Raw genomic sequence first — 19,530 nt, 5'->3', positions numbered from 1 at the left:
GAGCTGCAAGGAGAATGAGACAGCTGTCCAGAGAGAGGAATGCCTAGCAGGGCAGCATGGGGCAGAGGGGAGGGGGCCGTTTAAGAAGAGTGGGCCGGCCGTGTGACATGCTGAATGCTGGAGCAAGAGGGAGAAGCCCTGAGACACAGGACCTGAGACCTCCCCTACAGCCACCGAGCTGGTCTTTAAAGGGTGCCAATCCCGAGACCCAGAATGGACTGTACTTTCTCCCTTGCTGTTCTCCCGAGTCCCATGTTACACAAGGTGGAGCTGTGCTTGCCCTCCTTCCAGTGCACCAAGGGGCCTCCTGCTCTCCCCAACACCGCCTCCTCCTCTAAGTGAGTTGTGTTGGCATCTCTCAGACCTGGACCCTCCCATGCTGGACACTCCCCCAGGTCCTCCCCAAGGAGAATGCCCTGCTAACCCACGTGACAGGGTCTGTCTGGGGAGAGAGGGCTCCTGTGCCTGTGCCATGCTGTGTCAGGCAGTCACTTATCAGGAGGGAGGATGTCCTGCACCCACATGTGGACGCAGCCCTGGGCCCCACTTGCTGCTGCACGGTGCCTTCCCCCACCACCAACCTGGAAAGAGAGAAGCTACATCACAGCTTGAGTCAGCGCCTACCCCCAGGACAAAGACAGTCAGCAGAGAGGAGTCAATCATTTATTGGAGGATGCGGGGTGGGGAGATGGGAGGGGAGATTTTTTTTTTCTGCCAAGGGCCATTTGTATATTTGTAACATCATTTTCGGGCCATACAAAATTATCAACAAATTAGCTTGCTAAATTTGGTCAAACATTTAATTAATTCACCCCTAATGCTTTGGCAGGGCCAGACCCAATGATTTCAGGGGCCTTATAAGGCCCACAGGCCGGATGTTCCCCACCTCTGACTTATTGACTCTTATTGACAAGAAGTCAGTCCCCTTGGCACCAGGTGCAACATGTCTCCCGTGCTCCCCCACCCTCCAGTCGCTGGCCCCAGACCCTCAGTGCCAATCACCTTTGCAACCTGAGATCCCTGTAGGGTCTGAGAGGCACAGGGAGGCAGAAATCAAGGATTCTGTAGTTTAAATATGTGAAGTGTGACAACCCACCAGACCCTCCGTGGCCTAGCAATGTTGGCGCAGAACAGGTGGAGGGTGGAGGGGTGGGGGTGGGGGCAGGTAAAGCCAGGAGGCCTCCGGAGTCCAGGGTAGAAAGGAGCCAGATCACATTTCCGTAGGCAAGCAGGGTTTTATCTTCCGTAAGACAGCGGTAACCCATTTGTCTGTCTTCAAGGCACAGCTCTTCTTGCCTCCTCTCAATTTGAATCTATGGGCAGAGAACCGAAAAGGCATCGAGTCACCCACCAGGCACCACACGAGTCCCCTTGCCCCTGCTTGCTTACTGCTGGGTGCCCCTACGCTGCTGTCTCTCTAACAGGTGCAGTCACTGCGCCAGACCCGTGGCGGGCTTACCGGGGGCGCACCCACACTTCAGGGGAGCTTCTTAAACGGCCTTTCCTGCGCCCCTTTCCCTGAGATTTTCCCCGGTGCGTCAGGGTGGAGCTGAAGGCTGTCAACATCCTGAGGATTAGCAGGCATGGAAAATTCCCCTCCTGGGGATCTTGGAGGGCTTCTCTGCGCTATCTTTTCCCCTGTCTGTACGTTAGGGACGCTCAGTTAGGGACGCTCAGTCATTCTAAGGGTGTGTGTGTGTGTATGTGTGTGTGTCTTTTCTGATCTGCCCCCTCCCACACCCCACCCTCCTGGCTCCTAAGCTTGGCCATGGACCAAGTAGACCAGTTCTGCCCTTTATTATCTGGGTGATCTCAGACAACTCTCTCTACCTCCCTGAACCTCAGTTTTCATGATAATGAAAATATGTGACCCCAAGATGATTAACCAAGACAGTATACACGAAAGTGCCTTCTAGACACCGAGCGACAAGGTGATAACGACCTGGATGCAGCTATGGTGTGTACTCCACCTCACAGGCAGGACTGCAAAGGAGCACCAGGAGAATGCAGGGCAGAGTCACCTGCCCAAGGCCACCCAAGGCTAGAGGCTGGCAAATCTGGAGTCAGGCACTAATCGTGACGCCCTCACTCTTCTTGCTGTGCAGTCATACCGGGAGCGTGTAGGCAACTCCCTTACTACTGTGTTAGGATAGAACACTTGGCTCCTCGGAGCGCCAAAAACTAGTCACTGCAGGAACACACCGGTGCAGGCGAGGACGCGCGGAGCTCCCCCTGGCGCCCACCCTCAGCTCTGCACCCAGGTTTTGAAGGCCTTGCTCCCAGGGTTTAGAAACCTTACTCCGGTGGGACATCGCCATCTAGCGACCGCTTTTCTAATTCCAGTAGCGGTTTCTGTTCTCTGGAGGGGAAGTCAGGAATTGAACAGGGAATGGCACTCACATTAGACGATCCTGGTGGGAGCAGGAGGAACTGGAGTTTCTGTAACACAGGATGCTCTTCGGGGAAATCGCTTTCTTTACAGATGTGAAGCAACAATTGGAAGACGACACGTGCACTAGAAGAGAGACACAAAAATGGTTCACATTTCGTCAACCTGGCTTTCTTTTCTCTCTTTCAACAACAAAAACCGCCCTGGCCGGTTTAGCTCCGTGGATAGGGTGTCAGCCTGCAGACCAAAGGGTCCCTGGTTCAATCCCTGTCAAGGGTGCAACCAATCCATGTGTTCTCTCACATTGATTTTTCTCTCTGCCTTTCCCTCTCCCTTCCACGCTCTCTAAAAAAAAAATAAAAATCAAAACAACAAACAAAAAACCCTTCCAGGACAGGCTCAGGCTTTGGGAGGGCCCTGGGGCAGCACTGTCCCACCAGCCACCTAGTTCTGTGTTTAGGCAGAGTCAGGACACTGGGGTTCAGATCTTAGCTCCCCACAAACCAGTGGGTGGCCTTGAGCAAGATCTCCGGGGCCCCAGACCTCCCATCTGTAAGATGAACCAGTCTCTAGACTGGTTTCTAAAGGCTCTTCCACCTCTGACATCCCACCACTCGCGTGAGGTTCTGCCCCAACATTGGGGTTCAAGAATCTCATGCCCTGGGGGCCTGGTGAGTCTGGCCCATGCAGGACAACTATGGTCTTGGGGCAGAATTAGACACCGTTCAAGGAGCTCAAACTGAGAGAGTGACAACGGAAGTCAGCTCCCCCACTGGCTCTCAGAATGCCCTGCCCCCCTGTCCTCAGCTCTGTCCTGACCCCTCACCCGACCCTGCCTGTTTCTACACCCCGGCCCACACCCCACCCTCCTGGCTCCTTCCTCCTGGTCTTACTGTTTACAAAGCCCCTTTGGTGTATCTATCATTCTCTAAACAGCCTTGGATGTTAGACATTCTCAGTCCCACGTTAATGATGGGGAAACCAGAGTTTGAGAAGTACAGTGACTTGCCGAAGGCTGGCCAACTCTCACAGCCCCGGGTCCTGACCTCTGCCCTGTATCTGTTACCTTGTGGAGGCAAGACCCAGGGCCCCTCTGGACCTCAGGCCTCCAGCTAGTAACCTCACAGCCCCTCCATCTGTCTGCAGGGGCTGGACGAGGCAGGGCCTCCTTTTGCAGGAGCGAGTGGCTCAGCTGTCTGTGGTTGCCCAAACTCCTGGTTCTCCTACGGGCCCTGTGCCCCACCCATTCCCCCTCTTCCAGAAGAATTCTTCCCGGAGCAGGCGAGATGGAGGCAGGGAGTGTAGGGTGAGCTCTGTCTGCAACCCCAGGGTGCCTGCCCACATTGCTGCCCTCCCCAAGGTGAAGCTAAGGGACGCCAGCCCCACTCACGGCTCCAGCTGTCCCCATCCTGCAGCCACGTCCCCATCAGCAGCAGGCACACCAGGGCCGTGGTGGTGAGCTTCATCGCGGGCTGGCTCGGGTCTCTCTGGAGAGGTCTCACGAGTCTGGTGAAGCAAGTGCTGTCCGTGCCCCATCCCGCCGTGGCCAGGGTTTTTATAGAGCGAAATGGGTGCTCCCAGGTGGGGAAGTCATGGGGAGAAGAGGTGGGCACACAGGTCCAGGGCCACGTTGACCACGCCCTCCCCACCCCTCTGAGGGATGCAACGCGCAAGTGCCTGGAAACTTCCCACGTGCAGGAGCAGATAGGGATCTTGACAAAGTGAGTAGGAGCTGCCCCCTGAGAAGCTGAGAAGAGTGAGTGAGAGGAAGTGGCCTGCTTGTGGCTTCTCTGATCCCACATCTTTTCATCCAGGGATGCGGCCGCTGTCCCCAGCTAAAGGGCTCTGGGCCAGGACTAAGACACGTGTGCATTTGGTCCCCAGTTCTGCCAATCAGCAGTTGCGTTAACTCGCCCCAGTCACCTATCCAGTGCTATGTGCGAATGGTTGCATATGACTCATTGTTGTGCATATGACTCAATGTTTGAGCCCTGCCTGTATATTTCCCATTTCAATGATCTCATCACCGGACAGCTTGCCCTGTTCCAGCAAATCACTGAGATGCACACCTGACCTCCAGCTGCTGCCCTTTGACTCACAGATAAACAGTAAAAGGCACCCAGTGTCGGGACAGTGGGAGATGAAGGCATCAGAGAGACCTCCCAGGGAATGTTCACCAAGCAGTCTCCCACGGAGGGCTGAATGGGATGGGGCATGCCAATAGAGGAAGGGGCTGTGAGGCAAGATGGAGAACATTCATTCAGAGATGCCAGGTGGAGCTGGAGTAGGGGGTGGGGTGTCAGGGGAGTGACAGGAGTGAGGAAATGGCTGGGAGAGATGCGACTGTACAGCTACGGAGTGGCCAGGTCATGAAGCCACTGTGCGCAGTGCTTACAATAAGTAGCACGTAGTAGATGCTCAAGAAAGAGGAGCTGGGCCGAATCTGAGGGTTAAGACCATGAGGCCAGCGTGCACTCTGTGCTCATCGAGTGTGGGCCGGGCTGATCTGCGCGGCCGAGCACTCTCTAGCTCACAAGGCAGCAGTGGCTTCCCATCGTCAAGTGCACGAAGCTCAAGCTGCTCATTCGTGGCTCCTCCTGGAACGTCTCCTTGGGTTCCTGCGTGTCTCAATATTTTCGATTCCCGAACTTGCCACATGCTTTTCTGTGTCCAGGACTTTGCTTCTGCTGTAACCTCCACCCTCAGGGCCCTCCTCGCTGTCTCCCTCTGTGAACTTTCTGCCCATTTCCAATGCCTTGTCTCCTTGAAGACCCTTCTGCTATTCCCATCCAGCCTCCTTTGAAGAGCCCCCACCCCCACGCCTGGATCTCCCCCATGAAGGTCTCAGATCTCTGCCACCCCTCTGCTCCGTGCATTCTTCGGAGAAACACCTGGGTGGGCGCCCTGGCGTGTCAGAGTTGAACGGGCCTGGAAGACCATATGCCAACAGTGGCTCTGGAAGTGTCCTGGGTGAAAGATGTCTTGGCCTTGTTTCAGAACCAGAATCAAAACCTAAGTACCGCCCTGGCTGGTTTGGCTCAGTGGATAGAGCGTCAGCCTGCAGACTGAAGGGTCCTGGGTTTGATTCCGGTCAAGGGCACATGCCTGGGTTGCGGGCTTGGTCCGATGTGCAGGAGGCAGCCAATCAATGATTCCTTCTCATCATTGATGTTTCTATCTCTCTCTTCCTCTTCCTTCCTCTCTGAAATCAAAAATATATATTTTTTACAAAAACCAAAAAACAAATAAAAAAACCTAAGTACCGCTCTGGGCTGGCATGGCTCAGTGGTTGAGTGTCATCCTATGAAATAGAAAGTCACAGTTCGATTCCTGGTCAGGGCACATGCCCAGGTTGCGGGCTTGATCCCCAGTGGGGGGCATGCAGGAGGCAGCCGAATGATAATTCTCTCTCATCATTGATGTTTCTATCTCTCTCTTACTCTCTGAAATCAATACAAATATATTAAAAATAACAAACTAAAAAAACAACAACTTATGTACCTATACTTGTAATTCAGGCCCCAGAAGATAAGAATCATGTATCCAGCACATTCTCTTCATATTACAGATGGAAAAAAGGCATCTCAGAAAGAGGAAACTGACTTCCCAAGGTCACACTGAAAAGTATTGCAGAGATGGGACTATGGACACTCAGGCCACCTGAACATCTGACCTCCACCTCCATCGGTTCCCATGCTCCCGCCAGCTGCGGCCTGCCGCCCACAAAGTACTTGAGGTAGTAGACATGACTAGCTGTTGTCACTCTCCTAGTCTCTTTGTCTTTGCAGATTGTACTTTTAAAAATTCCTTTACTGTCAGTTTGGGGGGGGGGGGCGGTTGGGAGAGAAAAGAGACAAAGGTATGTGACCAATCTGCTGACTGTTGTAACCGTAGGTCCTTTAGAGTCACTTGGGACATGGAGAGGACAGATGTGGTCACCCAGGAAATTCTTCCCTTCTCTTGGGGACACAGCCGGCCCACTCGAGAAGGGGACGGGGCTGCCCCTCCAGAAACTCACTTCTCCTCCCCCGTCACTGGGAGCCAGGACTGGGAAGGAGAGAACAGAGAGCTTAGTCATGCTTCCCCTTCTGGGCTCCTCAGCACCGGCCCCAGGAGAACTGGCTGAGACCCTCTCACGCAGGACCTAGTGCTCCACACACCGGTCTGCCCAAGCCCAGCCTGGCCTCTTCCTCTCTAGCCCCTGGCAGAAAGGTGAGGGCCAAATAGTCAGTACATCAATAAAATGCGTGGACTTGAATGTGGTGGGTCACAATGGCCTAGGATGGATCGAGAGGCAACCCTGAGCCAGTTGTTTCTATGAACAACCCTTTTTTAGACGTTTGAGAACCAGGAAGTGCCCATAGAAAGGTTTTCTCAGTCATCTTTTATGAAATAGGTTCCCACCTCTGGACCAGGCCCCAGCTGCCTCCTGCAAATACAAGCCCAGCTCCCAGTCAGGCCCCGCAGCGTGCAAACGCCTTGGGATTCAAAACCCTTTCTCGCATTTTCCAGGGCCTCTTACACTCCGCTGGGGTTCCTTTGCCCCCTATTTTCTCTCTCACATTCAGCACTTTTGTTTTTGGAGGAGGCCTCTCTTGTCTGGCTCTTGTGACACCGTGAAGGGGGCATTAAGCATCTTTTGTAGCAACAGCAAACCTTCAGGTGCCCAGAGAAAGTCATCAGCTCTTCAGTGTGTGGACACAGCCTCTGAGCTACTGAGCTGACAACAACTCAGGCCCCTGTGCCCGAGAGGAAGGACAAATGTCCCCGCTTACACAGTCCGACACAATGCGGCCACACATGGGAACTTCACTCTCCCTTCCGCCTCATCGGGCTGACTAGCTGCAGGCCGGCTCACCTGGGCTCCCCCCCGCCCGGCCCCCTGTGAATGGGACTTGCTCCTTTAGCCGTTGTATTGCCTGATGGGCCACACCCCTCACTCGTCTGTAGGCCTGTACAGAGTGGCTCAACATGGAGCCCAGGGACAGGGCTGTGGGCCAGGCTTCACAAGATCCTGATCACCAAGCGTGGGCCTTGGGACCGGACTCTCTTGGCAGGGCTTTTTGCACTCTCTTGGCAGCGGAAGGCCATGAACCATTTTTTATTCAGAATAGGGGTGTGGTCAGATTTGTGATTTGGACTGAAGGCTTGTGCAAGACAAGGAATGAAGTCACACTTAGACGTGAAAGAGTCCAGGAGAGGTGGCAGGTGAGGTTCTTCAGTGAAGGAGCATAAAAACATGCTTCCCACCCACCCTCCCCTGCCTTCAAAAGGTGCATAGTTTTGATTCAAGGCCAAACAGCTCAGAATCACAAAAGCTTTCTGAATCCAAACCCCTGTCCCGCCTACCGGGCTTCTCTGAGCTCCCGACTTCCTGGTGCTTTCTAAGTTTCAGCTGGAAGCATTTTGCTGGGCCCACGGCTCCTGGGGTAGCTGGGATCTAAACGCCTCAGGGACTGGGATCAGCCTGTTAGGCTCTATTGCCTGGACCCTGCCAGGAAGGGAAGGTGACTCCCGGAAGGCTCCCTCCGCATCACAGGCCTGACCCGAAGGCCAGTTCCACCAGGGTGGCTGGTGGGCAGGGGTCTGCCCACACTTGGAGACCCAGAGTCACTGGGCCAAACTGCGGAGGGTCCCAGGGCACCCAGGCTGGGGACTTCGGGTGGAGTGAAGTGGTGGGATGGGACGCCCTGGGGAGGCTTTTCAAAGCACTCCTATTGCCCTAGACCAGTGATGGCGAACCTTTTGAGCTCGGCGTGTCAGCATTTTGAAAAACCCTAACTTAACTCTGGTGCCGTGTCACATATAGACATTTTTTGATATTTGCCACCATAGTAAAACAAAGACTTATATTTTTGATATTTATTTTATATATTTAAATGCCATTTAACAAAGAAAAATCAACCAAAAAAATGAGTTCGCGTGTCACCTCTGACACGCGTGTCATAGGTTCGCCATCACTGCCCTAGACTCAGCATATGAAGTTCCAGAGTGGGGCTCAAGCACATGTCTTTTGATAAAAGGTTCCCGAATAATCCTAACATGCATCCCACTTCCAGGGAAAAGAGTCACTGAGTTAGGCAACCCTCCTGCATTTCAGGTGAAGAAACTGAGGCACAGAGACAGAAAGTTACCTGCCAGAGGTCCCAAAGAAAATGAGCAGCAGGGCCCAGAGGGCCCATTTTCATATATAATATATATATATGGAGAGAGAGAGAGAGAAGGAGAGAGAGAAACATCAGTGATGAAAGAGAATATTTGATCAGTTGCTTCCGGCACAACCCCTACTTGGGATCGAGCCTGCAACCCAGGCATGCGCCCTGACCAGGAATCAAAGCATGACCTTCTGGTTCATAGGTTGATACTCAACCTCTGAGCCACACCAGCCGGGCCCCATTCCCCACGGAGCAGGAAGAGCCCCTAGGAGGAATCGGGGTGGGTCATCTCACTTGAGAGATGAGGAGCAGGAGGCCCAGAAAGGAAAAGTGAGTTGCCACATGGGGCCCCAGTGACGGCAGCCTGAAGATAAATCACTGGGCTCGGCCTCTGTGATTTCCTGGCTTTGTGCTCAGGTCCGGAGAGCTGGGCTGAAGCCAGAAGGAGAAGGTGGGCATGACCGGGCCCCGAGGATGCTGGGAAGCCCTGGAGGATTCCCACAGCCCATCTGGAGGTCAGGGCACGGTGCCAACTTTGCAGGAAATGGTGGGAAAAGCACCCCAGCCTTTCCACCTTGCAGAGCAGGGGCAGGAAGTGGCAGCAATCTGACTCCAAAGTATGCCCACCAAACCCAACAAGGCCACCATGATTCAGTCACACCCACAGCCTGTTGGGAAAGTCCCCCGAGGAGCCCTTCTCTCTCTGGGGAGGCAGATGGATAGCCTGGGTCCCACCACAACCCACAACACAGTTCCCAGTACACCCTGTACCCACAGCTTTGTTCCCAGGCTCAGCTCAGAGTTGGCCTACACCGAGAGATGCCACCATTGCCATATGTGTCCTGGGCTGTGGAGTGAGCTGATCAGACCACAGAGAGTGCACTGAGCTTACACAGCTCACCCCTCAGAACTGGGGCCAGGCCTTGGATACACTGACATTCAGGTATCCTGGCCATCACCTCTGTCCTCTGGTGCAGGGGTGGGGAGTGTCCATCCCGCTGGCCATATAAGGCCCCAAAAATCATTTGGTCTGACAAGGCATTAAGCAGTAAATTAATTAAATGTTTGACCAAATAGAGCAGGCTAATTTTTAAGTTGATAATTTTGTATGGTCTGCAAATGATGTTATAAATATCCAAATGGACCTTGGAAGAAAAAAGGTTCCCACCCCTGCTAGTGGGCAAGCACTGGACTTGGGGTCCAGGCACCTGCATTTTAATCCACAGCACCACTTACTAGCACCTGGCCAACACCGATCGCCTTCCTGAACCTCTGAGTCATTATCTCTGAATCTCAGGATTATTGGGAAATAATACGGAACTATGCGGAAAGGAGTCCAGCACAGGCCTGGCTCCTTAATTATGGTGTCTGAGAGTGGTATGTGCTCCTCCTGCCCAGTTGGTGTATCCGAGGCAGCGTTACAGCTGCTCTAAGAAGTGATCTAAATTGGCCAGGTCCTGTGGCTCAACTGTGGCTGGTGGCCTAGCTTTCTCCGAGCTGGGGAGTTTTAGGACCAAGTTGGCATATGAAGTCAGGCTGCTGTTGGCCAGACCTAGCCAGCGCCTGCAGTTCGTATGTTCCACCAACCCTGTGCCCCTGATAAGAATGGCTCACATAGCTGCCCGGGTCTAGAGCAAAATGAAAATGAGGGGTCCCTTGTTCAAAGACTAAGACTTTCCAGAGCGGGACAGCAGAGACCGCAGGGGCCATGTACCCTGTGGGCTGTCCTGGCCATCAGCCCTCCTGCCACGTGTCTGCTTCATGTTAGACCAGCAGTTCTCAACCTGTGGGTCGTGACCCCTTTGGGGGTCGAACGACCCTTTCACAGGGGTCGCCTAAGACCTTCGAAAAACACATATATAATTACATATTATTTTTGTGATTAATCACTATGCTTAATTACGTTCAATTTGTAACAATGAAAATATATCCTGCATATCAGATATTTACATTACGATTCATAACAGTAGCAAAATTACAGTGATGAAGTAGCAACGAAAATAATTTTATGGTTGGGGGTCACCACAACATGAGGAACTGTATTAAAGGGTCGCGGCATTAGGAAGGTTGAGAACCACTGTGTTAGACGGACACCCCTCAGTTTACTCCCTGGAATCTCCCTCTGCCCACTCTGGGTCTCCCAGCCCTGGTTTGGAAGGTGACTTTCCAAAGTCCTGCCACTACGGTTTTATCATTCCAAAGTCCTTGACATAAACTTACTCCCCAAATGTATTTCACTCCTCACCAGCATTGCTCCAAGTGACACATCGACCTTCAAGTCCCCCCCTCCCCCGCCCCCCGCAACTCTGCAACAGCAGGGTCAAAGGCCAGGGCACCTGCCAGCCAGACACATCTCAGGTGGCAGAGAAGGGATTGTGGAGAAGAGGAAATATGAAAAAGAGACAGTGTCCTTTCTGTGGGCCTGGAGTCTAGCCTGCCCCACTGTTTGTAGCTAGAACTTCCTGCAACCAAAGATTTCTCTTCCCACACTGATAGAGTGTCATGCAGCAGGATGGGTTAAAGGAATTAAAGGAATCGATCACCACCCTCCTCTGCCAATGGCTCAATTCCTCTTCACCGGATGTGTCCTTTGATATGCAGGTGTGATAAAGCAGCTAAATGCACTAATCACACCCTTGCCTCCTTCCCTCTTGCACATAATCACACCAGCGTGGGGTGGAGGGAGAAGAAATGGTTTGGTCCCAACTCTGTCTACATAAGTGGCCTCATCTGTAAGTTATGGGTCCTAACCTGTCCCCCTGATGAGCCTCACAGGAGATAGCACAGCCGGATGGAATGTGTATCCGGCAAAGAAGATTGCTACTAACCTTACCATGGCTGTACCACCGCCTCCTCTCGCTTGTCTCCCTTCCCAGCCAAACTGAAACATTTCACGCCATTCTCTTCATTTCCTCCCGGCCCACATTTTCAATATGCTGAGAACTGGCCTCTCTATCACATCACCAGAACGGCAGTGGCTACAGTCCCGGTGACCAACTTGTGCCTAAATCCAAGGTACTCTTGGCTACGGTCTTGCCTGACCGCTCAGCACCACTGACCCTGTTGACGCCCCTGGAAACATCCTCTTGCTGTGACTTCTATGATGGGTGCCCCTCCTGGTTCGCTTTCAACCTATATGTCCGCTACTTCTGCGATTTGGTTAGAGGCTCCTTGTCCTCCATCCATCCCTTAATCCTGCTGTTCCAGCCTCTGTGGAATAGCTAATAGGTGACATTCCTGTGCTCTGGGCATGGCTCACAGCCCTTCACATGTGCTAGCCTGTCTGATCTCTTACAGTCCCACTTTATAAATGAGGAAACTGAAGTGCAGAGAATTTGTCCAAGAACTCAGATTAGCTGACTCTTTGGCCCCTTGAGTGTGGCTCTTCCTAAGCCTTAGGAGTACCCTAATTAAGTTAATAACAATGTACCTACCTATATAGTTTAAGTTTAAAAAATTTGGCTCTCAAAAGAAATTTCAATTGTTGTACTGTTGATATTTGGCTCTGTTGACTAATGAGTCTGCCGACCACTGCCCTAGGCAGTCCCAGTCCCTGGGGCCATCTTTCTGGTCTGCAGGACCCTGAGTCTAAAAGACCGCTAGTCCCTTGCTGAAGCGGGTCCATGCCAGGTGAACAGGAGATGGACCAGGCCACCTAAGAAATGAGCTTTTGCCAAAGGACTGCACATGGAGCCTTTCTTTCTGGCCTCCACATCTGCATGTCTGGGGGTAAGCCTTGTCAGCGTCTCACCCCTGTAAGTACAGTAAGTACACAGCTAAATGCAGTCTGGCTGTGCTTGCTTCGGCAGCACATACACTAAATGCAGTCTGGCTTTACTAATTCAGGTACATCAATGGAAAGGCAAGTTGAATTGAAGACTGTTATTAAATAAACGTGGTTTTCTTACTTTCAACTGTAGGTAATTCTTTCTAACAGTGTTATTGGGCTGGAAGCACTTCCAAGATAGGCTTTCATGGAGTTTATCGGGATTGTAATTAGCAGAGCAATTGCGATCATTTCAAAGTCATTCGAAGCAGATTAAACCCATGGAAGAGAATCAACTGCTCCAAAACACAATAGCAGTCTCCATGCACACACCAGCAATTGCTGTGCCAATTACAAACGCGTGGACTCAAACCGCTGCTGTAAATCTTAGTCCTGATGCAGTATCGGACATCCCTCCCAGCAAAAAACCTCTCATTCACGAAGTAAATGGATGTTTAAAGGATGCCTACTATGGGCCAGGCACTCCCCAATGTGTTGGGAGCCACAATACACAAGGCACTTACCCTGTAGAGCTAACACCCTCGGGGAGAGACACCATTTTCAAGCTAATTATATAAGCAATATCATTTCAAATAGGATAAGTCAATGAAGAGATATAACAAAGGGTCTGATTAGTTGGGGTTGGGGTGGGATTCAAGAGATGGCACCTGAGCTGAGACCTGAATGACAGGATGGAATACGCCCGGCAGAGAGGATGGTGAGTGCAAAAGCTAACTCAGTCTACACCGCCCCCTGAATAAGACGCAAGGCCAAGATTTCAGTGAAAATGGTTTACTTGGGAGGTGCAGGAAAGGAGCAGTGGGGGGGGCAAAAGCAAGATGGGGAAGGACTTAAGAAAGGATTTGCCAATAAAAAATAATCGAGTCAGCTCCATTGCAGGTGACTGCAATGGCATCTCCCAGTGACACTGGGAAACAGTGCAGAGCTCACCCCTGAGTTATCCCACTGAGAAGTGCAGGAATGGGGGTACTTATACTCCAAAGCCCGTCAGTCCTTGGTGAGGGCTCTCCCTGGCACCTCTGCCCACTGCTCATGGGCAGGGCGTCTGCCATGGCTGAAGCCAGTTGGTGGAAGGCCTGGCTGAGGGACGTGAGCTGGGCACTGGCAGCATCTGCTACATTCCAGAAGGAGTCAGTGAGAATGGCGTATAAAGCCTGTGGGGCATGCGTGTAGGACATGACGTCTGTGAGGACGGCAGGGACCAGCTCACGTGAAGCCTGGCAGGCCATGATGAGCTTACATTTTAATCTAAGGGCGTTGGGAAGACAGCTGAGAAACAGAGCAACAGAGAATGGAGGCGTCCGTAGCAGAAGAGCAGGCGGGAAAGAGGGTGGTTTCCACTGGCACGGGGTGTGCAAAGGGGACGGACCCGGGTGTGTTGCCACAGGACTGACATGGGTTAGGTGTGGGGGAGAGAAGAGGAAGTGTGACGCCGTGGTTGGCCTATGTTGCACTGAGACAAGAGCAGCTGGATTGAGCCACTCAAGAACTGTGTAACTTGGGTCTGATCTGGGCCTCCGTTTTCTCTATTTGGGGAAAAAGGGAATAGAACTAACCAACTTCTAAGAATCCATAGCTCTCATAGTCTATGACTTTTAAAAAAAAAAGCAATCACAAAATTAAAAAAAATATTAAAAAAGACATATGTAATACTCTTTGTAATACTTTAAGCAATAAAACAAAATAAAAAATATTTTAAAAAAGCAATCAAAACAATCTGTTTTTAAAAGTTCCAGTTCTTTTTAATAATGCCATAAACGCATGTGAACCAATCACTCAAAACAAAAGCTAGCGCCTGGACAATAACTACTTTTTAAAAAAAAATTTAATCTTTATTGTTCAGATTATTACAGTTGTTCCTCTTTTTTCCCCCCATAGCTCCCCTCCACCTGGTTCCCCTCCCACCCTCTGCCCTTACCCCCCCCCCCCCCCAGCCCTTACCTATTGGTTTTCCCTGACCAGTAATGAGGCTAAGTATTTCTTCACTGGTCTACCAGCCACAAGGGCCTCCTCTTCTCTGAAATATCTGTTCCTGATTTTTGTCCAGTCTCTTCCCGCATCTCCCACACCCCTTTCCCCCCCAAGAATAGTCAGTCCACTCCCTTTCTATGCCCCTGATTCTATTATATTCACCAGTTTATTCTGTTCATCAGATTATTTATTCACTTGATTTTTAGATTCACTTGTTGATAGATGTGTATTTGTTGTTCAACATTTGTATCTACCTTTTTCTTCTTCTTCCTCTTCTTAAAGGATACCTTTCAGCATTTCATATAATACTGGTTTGGTGGTGATGAACTCCTTTAGCTTTTCCTTATCTGTGAAGCTCTTTATCTGACCTTCAATTCTGAATGATAGTTTTGCTGGATAAAGTAATCTTGGTTGTAGGTTCTTGGCATTCATCACTTTGAGTATTTCTTGCCACTCCCTTCTGGCCTGCAAAGTTTCTGTTGAGAAATCAGCCGACAGTAGTATGGGTACTCCCTTGTAGGTAATTGACTGTCTTTCTCTTGCTGCTTTTAAGATTCTCTCTTTGTCTTTTGCTCTTGGCATTTTAATTATGATGTGTCTTGGTGTGGTCCTCTTTGGATTCCTTTTGTTTGGGGTTCTCTGCGCTTCCTGGACTTGTAAGTCTATTTCTTTCACCAGGTAGGGGAAGTTTTCTGTCATTATTTCTTCAAATAGGTTTTCAATATCTTGCCCTCTCTCTTCTTCTGGCACCCCTATAATTCGGATGTTGGTACGCTTGAAGCTGTCCCAGAAGCTCCTTACACTATCTTCGTATTTTTGGATTCTTTTTTCATTTTGCTTTTCCGGTTGGGTTTTTCTTTGCTTCTTCATATTTCAAATCTTTGACTTGATTCTTGCGATCCTTTGGTCTGCTGTTGGGAGTCTGTATAATATTCTTTATTTCAGTCAGTGTATGCTTAATTTATAGTTGGTCCTTTATCATAACATCGAGGGTCTCACTAGATTTCTTGAGGGTCTCACTACATTTATCGGCAGTCTCACCAGACTTTTTGAGGGTCTCATTAAGTTTATCGGCGGTTTCTAGAAAATTCTTGAAAAACCTTAAAAGTGTGGTTTTGAACTCTATATTCAGTGGTTGGCTTTCCTCCATTTCTGTCATTTGTGTCCTGTTTCTTTGTCTCTGCATTTTTTATGCTTCCCTGTGTTGATAGAGTGGCTTTCTGTGCTAGGTGTCCTATAGGGCCCAGTGGCTCAGCCTCCCCAATTACCTGAGGTGGACACTCTTGGTGCACCCCCTTGTGGGCTTTGTGCACAGTCTTGTTGTAGTTAAGCCTTGATTGTTGTAGGTAACACTGGGAGGGGTTGACCTCCAGGCCAATTGGCTGTGAGAATCAGCTGTTTTTGCAGTGGGAGAATGGATCTCTAAGGAGGTGCTAATCTAGCCTCTGCCTGAGGCTACCCAGCAGAAGCCAGCTGTGAAGGAATGCAAGTTGCTGTGGGCCTTGGGCCAGCTGCAGTTTGTTAAGTAATTTTCAGATTGCAAAGGGCTGGGCCTTTCATATGCAAAAGCCTCCCTGCAGGGCTTGGGCGGGGCGGGGTCCCAGGGGATCAACAGGGCAGAGCGAGCAGTTATAGCTGCTCTCAGTCTTGCCCTCAGAGGCCCCGCTTTTCAGTGTCCAGGCACTCCTGCGAGCACCTCTGAGAGAAAGCTGCCCTCGAGCTCCGACTGATGCCAGACAGTCCCGTTTCTCCCGTATGTGTCTGGGTCCCCAGAGACTCGCCTGGAACTGGAGCTCAGAGCTTGAGACTCCCTCCCGATTGAAAAAGACAACCGTGTCCTCAGCCGCCAGCCCTCCTCGCATGCACCTCCGCGCCTTTGTATTTTACTTCTGCACCGCACCTCCTCTGAGTCTCGTTATGCTTTTCTCTTTCCTTCTAGTTGTAGAATTTCCACTCAGCCAGCCTTACTGTGGTTCTGGATGATGTCCGTGCCATCTTTTAGTTGTATTTTTGAAGTGGTTGTGCGAGGCAGCAATCTCCGGTGTTTACCTATGCCGCCATCTTGGTTTCTCCCATAACTACTTCTAATGTAGTTTCCCTCCACACCATTCTCCCTGACTCCTCCAACCCAATGTAACCAACACCCTGAATTCATGTATTTCTAAAATGTAGATATTTTTACTTTATTAAAAGGGGATCATGCTGTTTATAACTGTAGTGACTTGTTGTTTTGCCCAATAGTATTTTGTTAACGAACATCCATATGACTGAGTGTCACTGCAATTCATTGTTTTAACTGCTGTGTGATATTCCATCGGGTTAGTGTACTACTAGTTTATTCATCCGCTCCCTCTTGGTGGCATTTGAGTTTTTCTCCAGATTCCTGTCATCATAAACAGTGCAGCTATGACCATTTTTGTATAAGCAAGACTTCTATGAGGTATATAGAAACCTGTGAAATTGCTGGTTTAAGAAATTCACTGTTACGAGATAGTTCCATTTATTTTCCAAAGTAGCTACATAAAAATACCAGCAATGCCTACAAGACCTGTCGACCACAGTCCCTCCAACACTTGGTATTGTCGAGTTTCCTTTTTTTCTAACCAAATCATTTTGAATTAAGATATCTTCCTCATCTGGATTTGGGTTTCCCTGACCAGTAATGAGGCTAAGTATTTCTTCACTGGTCTACCAGCCACAGGGGCCTCCTCTTCTCTGAAATATCTGTTCCTGTTTTTTGCCATTTTTCTTCTGTGTATTTTTGTTTTTTTATCGACATCATCAGCCTGCTTCCTGCCTGTAGCTGTTGAGGCTCAAGATCATTTTGTGTTCTGAAAAGTCAGCCTTATTTAATCTAGACTGGAGCACTTTGGGCAATACACTCTCTCAAAAACTTTTTTGAAGTGTCAGTAGCTAAACTCACAGTTCGCTTTGAGACATGGCCCCTGCCCTCCTCTCTCTCCACATAATTTCAGGTACTTGGGCACTGCTAGGCTTTATGACATCCAGTTTCCTTTCCATGAGTCGTTTTGTTCAATGAACAGGATTCCCCGGGACTGTCTTAATCTCCTTGGAGATCTTAACAAAGGGAGTAATGGCCATGCCCTTGATTTGGTCTTGACCTTAAGGCTGAGTGTTCATAGCCATGCCTTGTTTTGAGCTTTGCCCCTAAAGCTATGCCCTATTTTGAGACTATTTTACTTCTTAGAGGTTGAAAATGAGAGATGATTGTTCCTTTCAACACAGTAAACCCCAGGATTTCTAGACTTTCTATGTTCCCTTCCAGTTTCTATGCTTGCAAAGGAACCAGTTTTTACCTGTCATCACTTTTTTGTCTCTTATGAAATAGTAACAACTAACTCACACTAACAATATTCTGTTTCAAAACTACTTCTCCCAAAGCCATAAATTCAGTAGGTATATTTTCTGCCTTCTAAATGATCACATGACTGTTTTACCAATCGTTTCATGACTGTGTAGCACAGGCTGCCATTTTTCCCAGCCCCTGTGATAGCTTCCTTGCTGTCTGCCACTTAGCCCCAAAGCCAAACCACACATTTTATTCGTTGGTTAGCACAGCACCCCACTTCAAGGTACTAGTTTCCATATTGGTCAGCTCTTGCTGCAATAACAAGCAAACCCAAAATATCAGTGGCGCATGAAAGAAACATTTCTTTTTTGCTCTCAAGTCTGCAGGTCAACTGCATTTCTGCCTCAAGCTGTGGGTCAAGTCCTGGCTCCATGTCTTCCCCTCCCGGGCCCGGACTAACAGAATGGCTCTCACTTAGGAGATATGTCATTCTTCAGGCCGAGGGTCCAGGAGTAAGAGGATTGGCAGTGCTTTTAAAACTTCTGCCGGGCACATGTCATATCTGCTCACATTCTATTGGCTCAAGAAAGTTACATGGCCATGCCCAAAGCCAAAATTTTTTATCAGTCTTTTATAGGCAATGTTTTTGTGTTTTAATCAATATTTCTATTAAGATTTTCTATTAAATTTTTAAAAACTTATTTTTAACCTTTCACCACCATCTGGAGTTATTTTTGTATATGGTGTAATGTAAGGATCCAATGAAATCTTTTCTGCCCTATGGATTGCCATTTTCACAGGCCTAATTTTTGAAGTCTCTTCTCTCCCCATTGACATGACAGATAATTACATACCCCGGCTTCACCCATATGTGGTTCTGTTTCTGGACTTTCTTGTTTCATTCCATTGGTCACCTTTTCTATTGTCTCATGCAGAACTCAGAACAAGTCATGGTATCTGGTCAAGTAAGTCCTCCTTCTCTGTTTTTTTGCTTGTTGTTTATTGCTTGTTTTTCAACCATAAGTGTTGCAAAGGCCTCATCAAACACCTGGCGTTTCCTCTCATTCTCCTGCATGCTCTCAGCACCCAGCTCACCCAGGCCGGGCAGGGGATGGATGACAAGCCTGAGGCCACACAGCCTGGCTCTTTTGCAGAGTCACCAGCAAGTGCATGCTGTCACTTTGCTGAGGATTCCTGGTGACAGCAAAAACCATGCAGGCAGGCTATATCTGAGCCAGCTCATTCTCACTGAAAACAAACCCCAAAACAACAACTCCAAAAAACAAAAATAAGCGAGCCCGGCACCTGGAGATGGTTCATATTTAGAGAATTCAGGCAGTTGGTCTCCACCATAGAGAAGTGTGTGTGTGCTGCTAACCACATCTGAGCAAACTTGACTAGTATGTGGATTGACGCTTTTTACCCATTCTATTCTTAGTCCTTGAAAGAGAAGGCAATCTGACTACTCTCTCTTAGAGTCAGTGAAGTAAAGGGTTAAATGAGTTGCCAAGCCACTCAAGTTCTCCATCCCTTAGAGCAGGGGTGGGCAAACTTTTTGACTCGAGGGCCACAATGGGTTCTTAAACTGGACAGGAGGGCCGGAACAAAAGCATGGATGGAGTGTTTGTGTGAACTAATATAAATTCAAAGTAAACATCATTACATGAAAGGGTACGGTCTTTTTTTTTTTTTAGTTTTATTCATTTCAAACGGGCCGGATCTGGCCCACGGGCCGTAGTTTGCCCAGGCTGCCTTAGACAGTGGGAGTAAGAAAAGTACTTCACTGGCACCTTAAACACTTCAATGTCCCCATCCTGGTTATTAGGCCAGCACATACCTGGGAGCTTGGGCCCCACCCTGACCAACTGAGTTTAGTAATCTCTGCATTCGTTAACAACCCACCCATACCAGATGATTA

At 49.6% G+C, this 19,530-nt stretch overlaps 1 protein-coding gene and 1 long non-coding RNA gene across 2 annotated transcripts in view; one reads left to right on the top strand and one right to left on the bottom strand.

Annotated features, from left to right (window-relative positions):
• LOC106699535 overlaps positions 1 to 10,831 on the top strand; it is a 15,510-nt gene extending 4,679 nt beyond the window's left edge. The window contains exons 2-3 of the long non-coding RNA XR_002826286.1: positions 5,908 to 6,125; positions 10,793 to 10,831. This is a non-coding gene — a long non-coding RNA (uncharacterized LOC106699535). The remainder of the gene's footprint in view (positions 1 to 5,907; positions 6,126 to 10,792) is intronic.
• Positions 648 to 4,231, bottom strand: LOC102420821. Its single transcript, XM_006102847.3, has 3 exons — positions 3,780 to 4,231; positions 2,401 to 2,515; positions 648 to 1,313 (listed from the first exon to the last, which is right to left on the bottom strand). Exons 1-3 carry the CDS (start codon positions 4,189 to 4,191, stop codon positions 1,211 to 1,213), a joined length of 630 nt encoding a protein of 209 aa, XP_006102909.2. The 5' UTR covers positions 4,192 to 4,231; the 3' UTR covers positions 648 to 1,210.
• Positions 10,832 to 19,530: the final 8,699 nt, after the last annotated feature.

The sequence above is a fragment of the Myotis lucifugus genome, unplaced genomic scaffold (genome assembly GCF_000147115.1).
Source record: "Myotis lucifugus unplaced genomic scaffold, Myoluc2.0 scaffold_435, whole genome shotgun sequence".
In the NCBI taxonomy this organism is placed as follows: Eukaryota; Metazoa; Chordata; class Mammalia; order Chiroptera; family Vespertilionidae; genus Myotis; species Myotis lucifugus.
The sequence above is the reverse complement of the archived record's forward strand: the minus strand, read 5'-3'. Positions and strand labels throughout refer to the sequence as shown.

What these genes read in the sequence shown, in the direction of transcription:
- LOC102420821 (XM_006102847.3), bottom strand. Translation starts at nt 4,191, where the DNA reads ATGTGGGATCAGAGAAGCCACAAGCAGGCCACTTCCTCTCACTCACTC. An exon ending in GGATGGGGACAGCTGGAGCC is followed by an intron (nt 2,516 to 3,779) that starts GTGAGTGGGGCT and finishes TCTCTCTTCTAG; the next exon opens with TGCACGTGTCGTCTTCCAAT. An exon ending in TCCCACCAGGATCGTCTAAT is followed by an intron (nt 1,314 to 2,400) that starts GTGAGTGCCATT and finishes CTCTGCCCATAG; the next exon opens with ATTCAAATTGAGAGGAGGCA.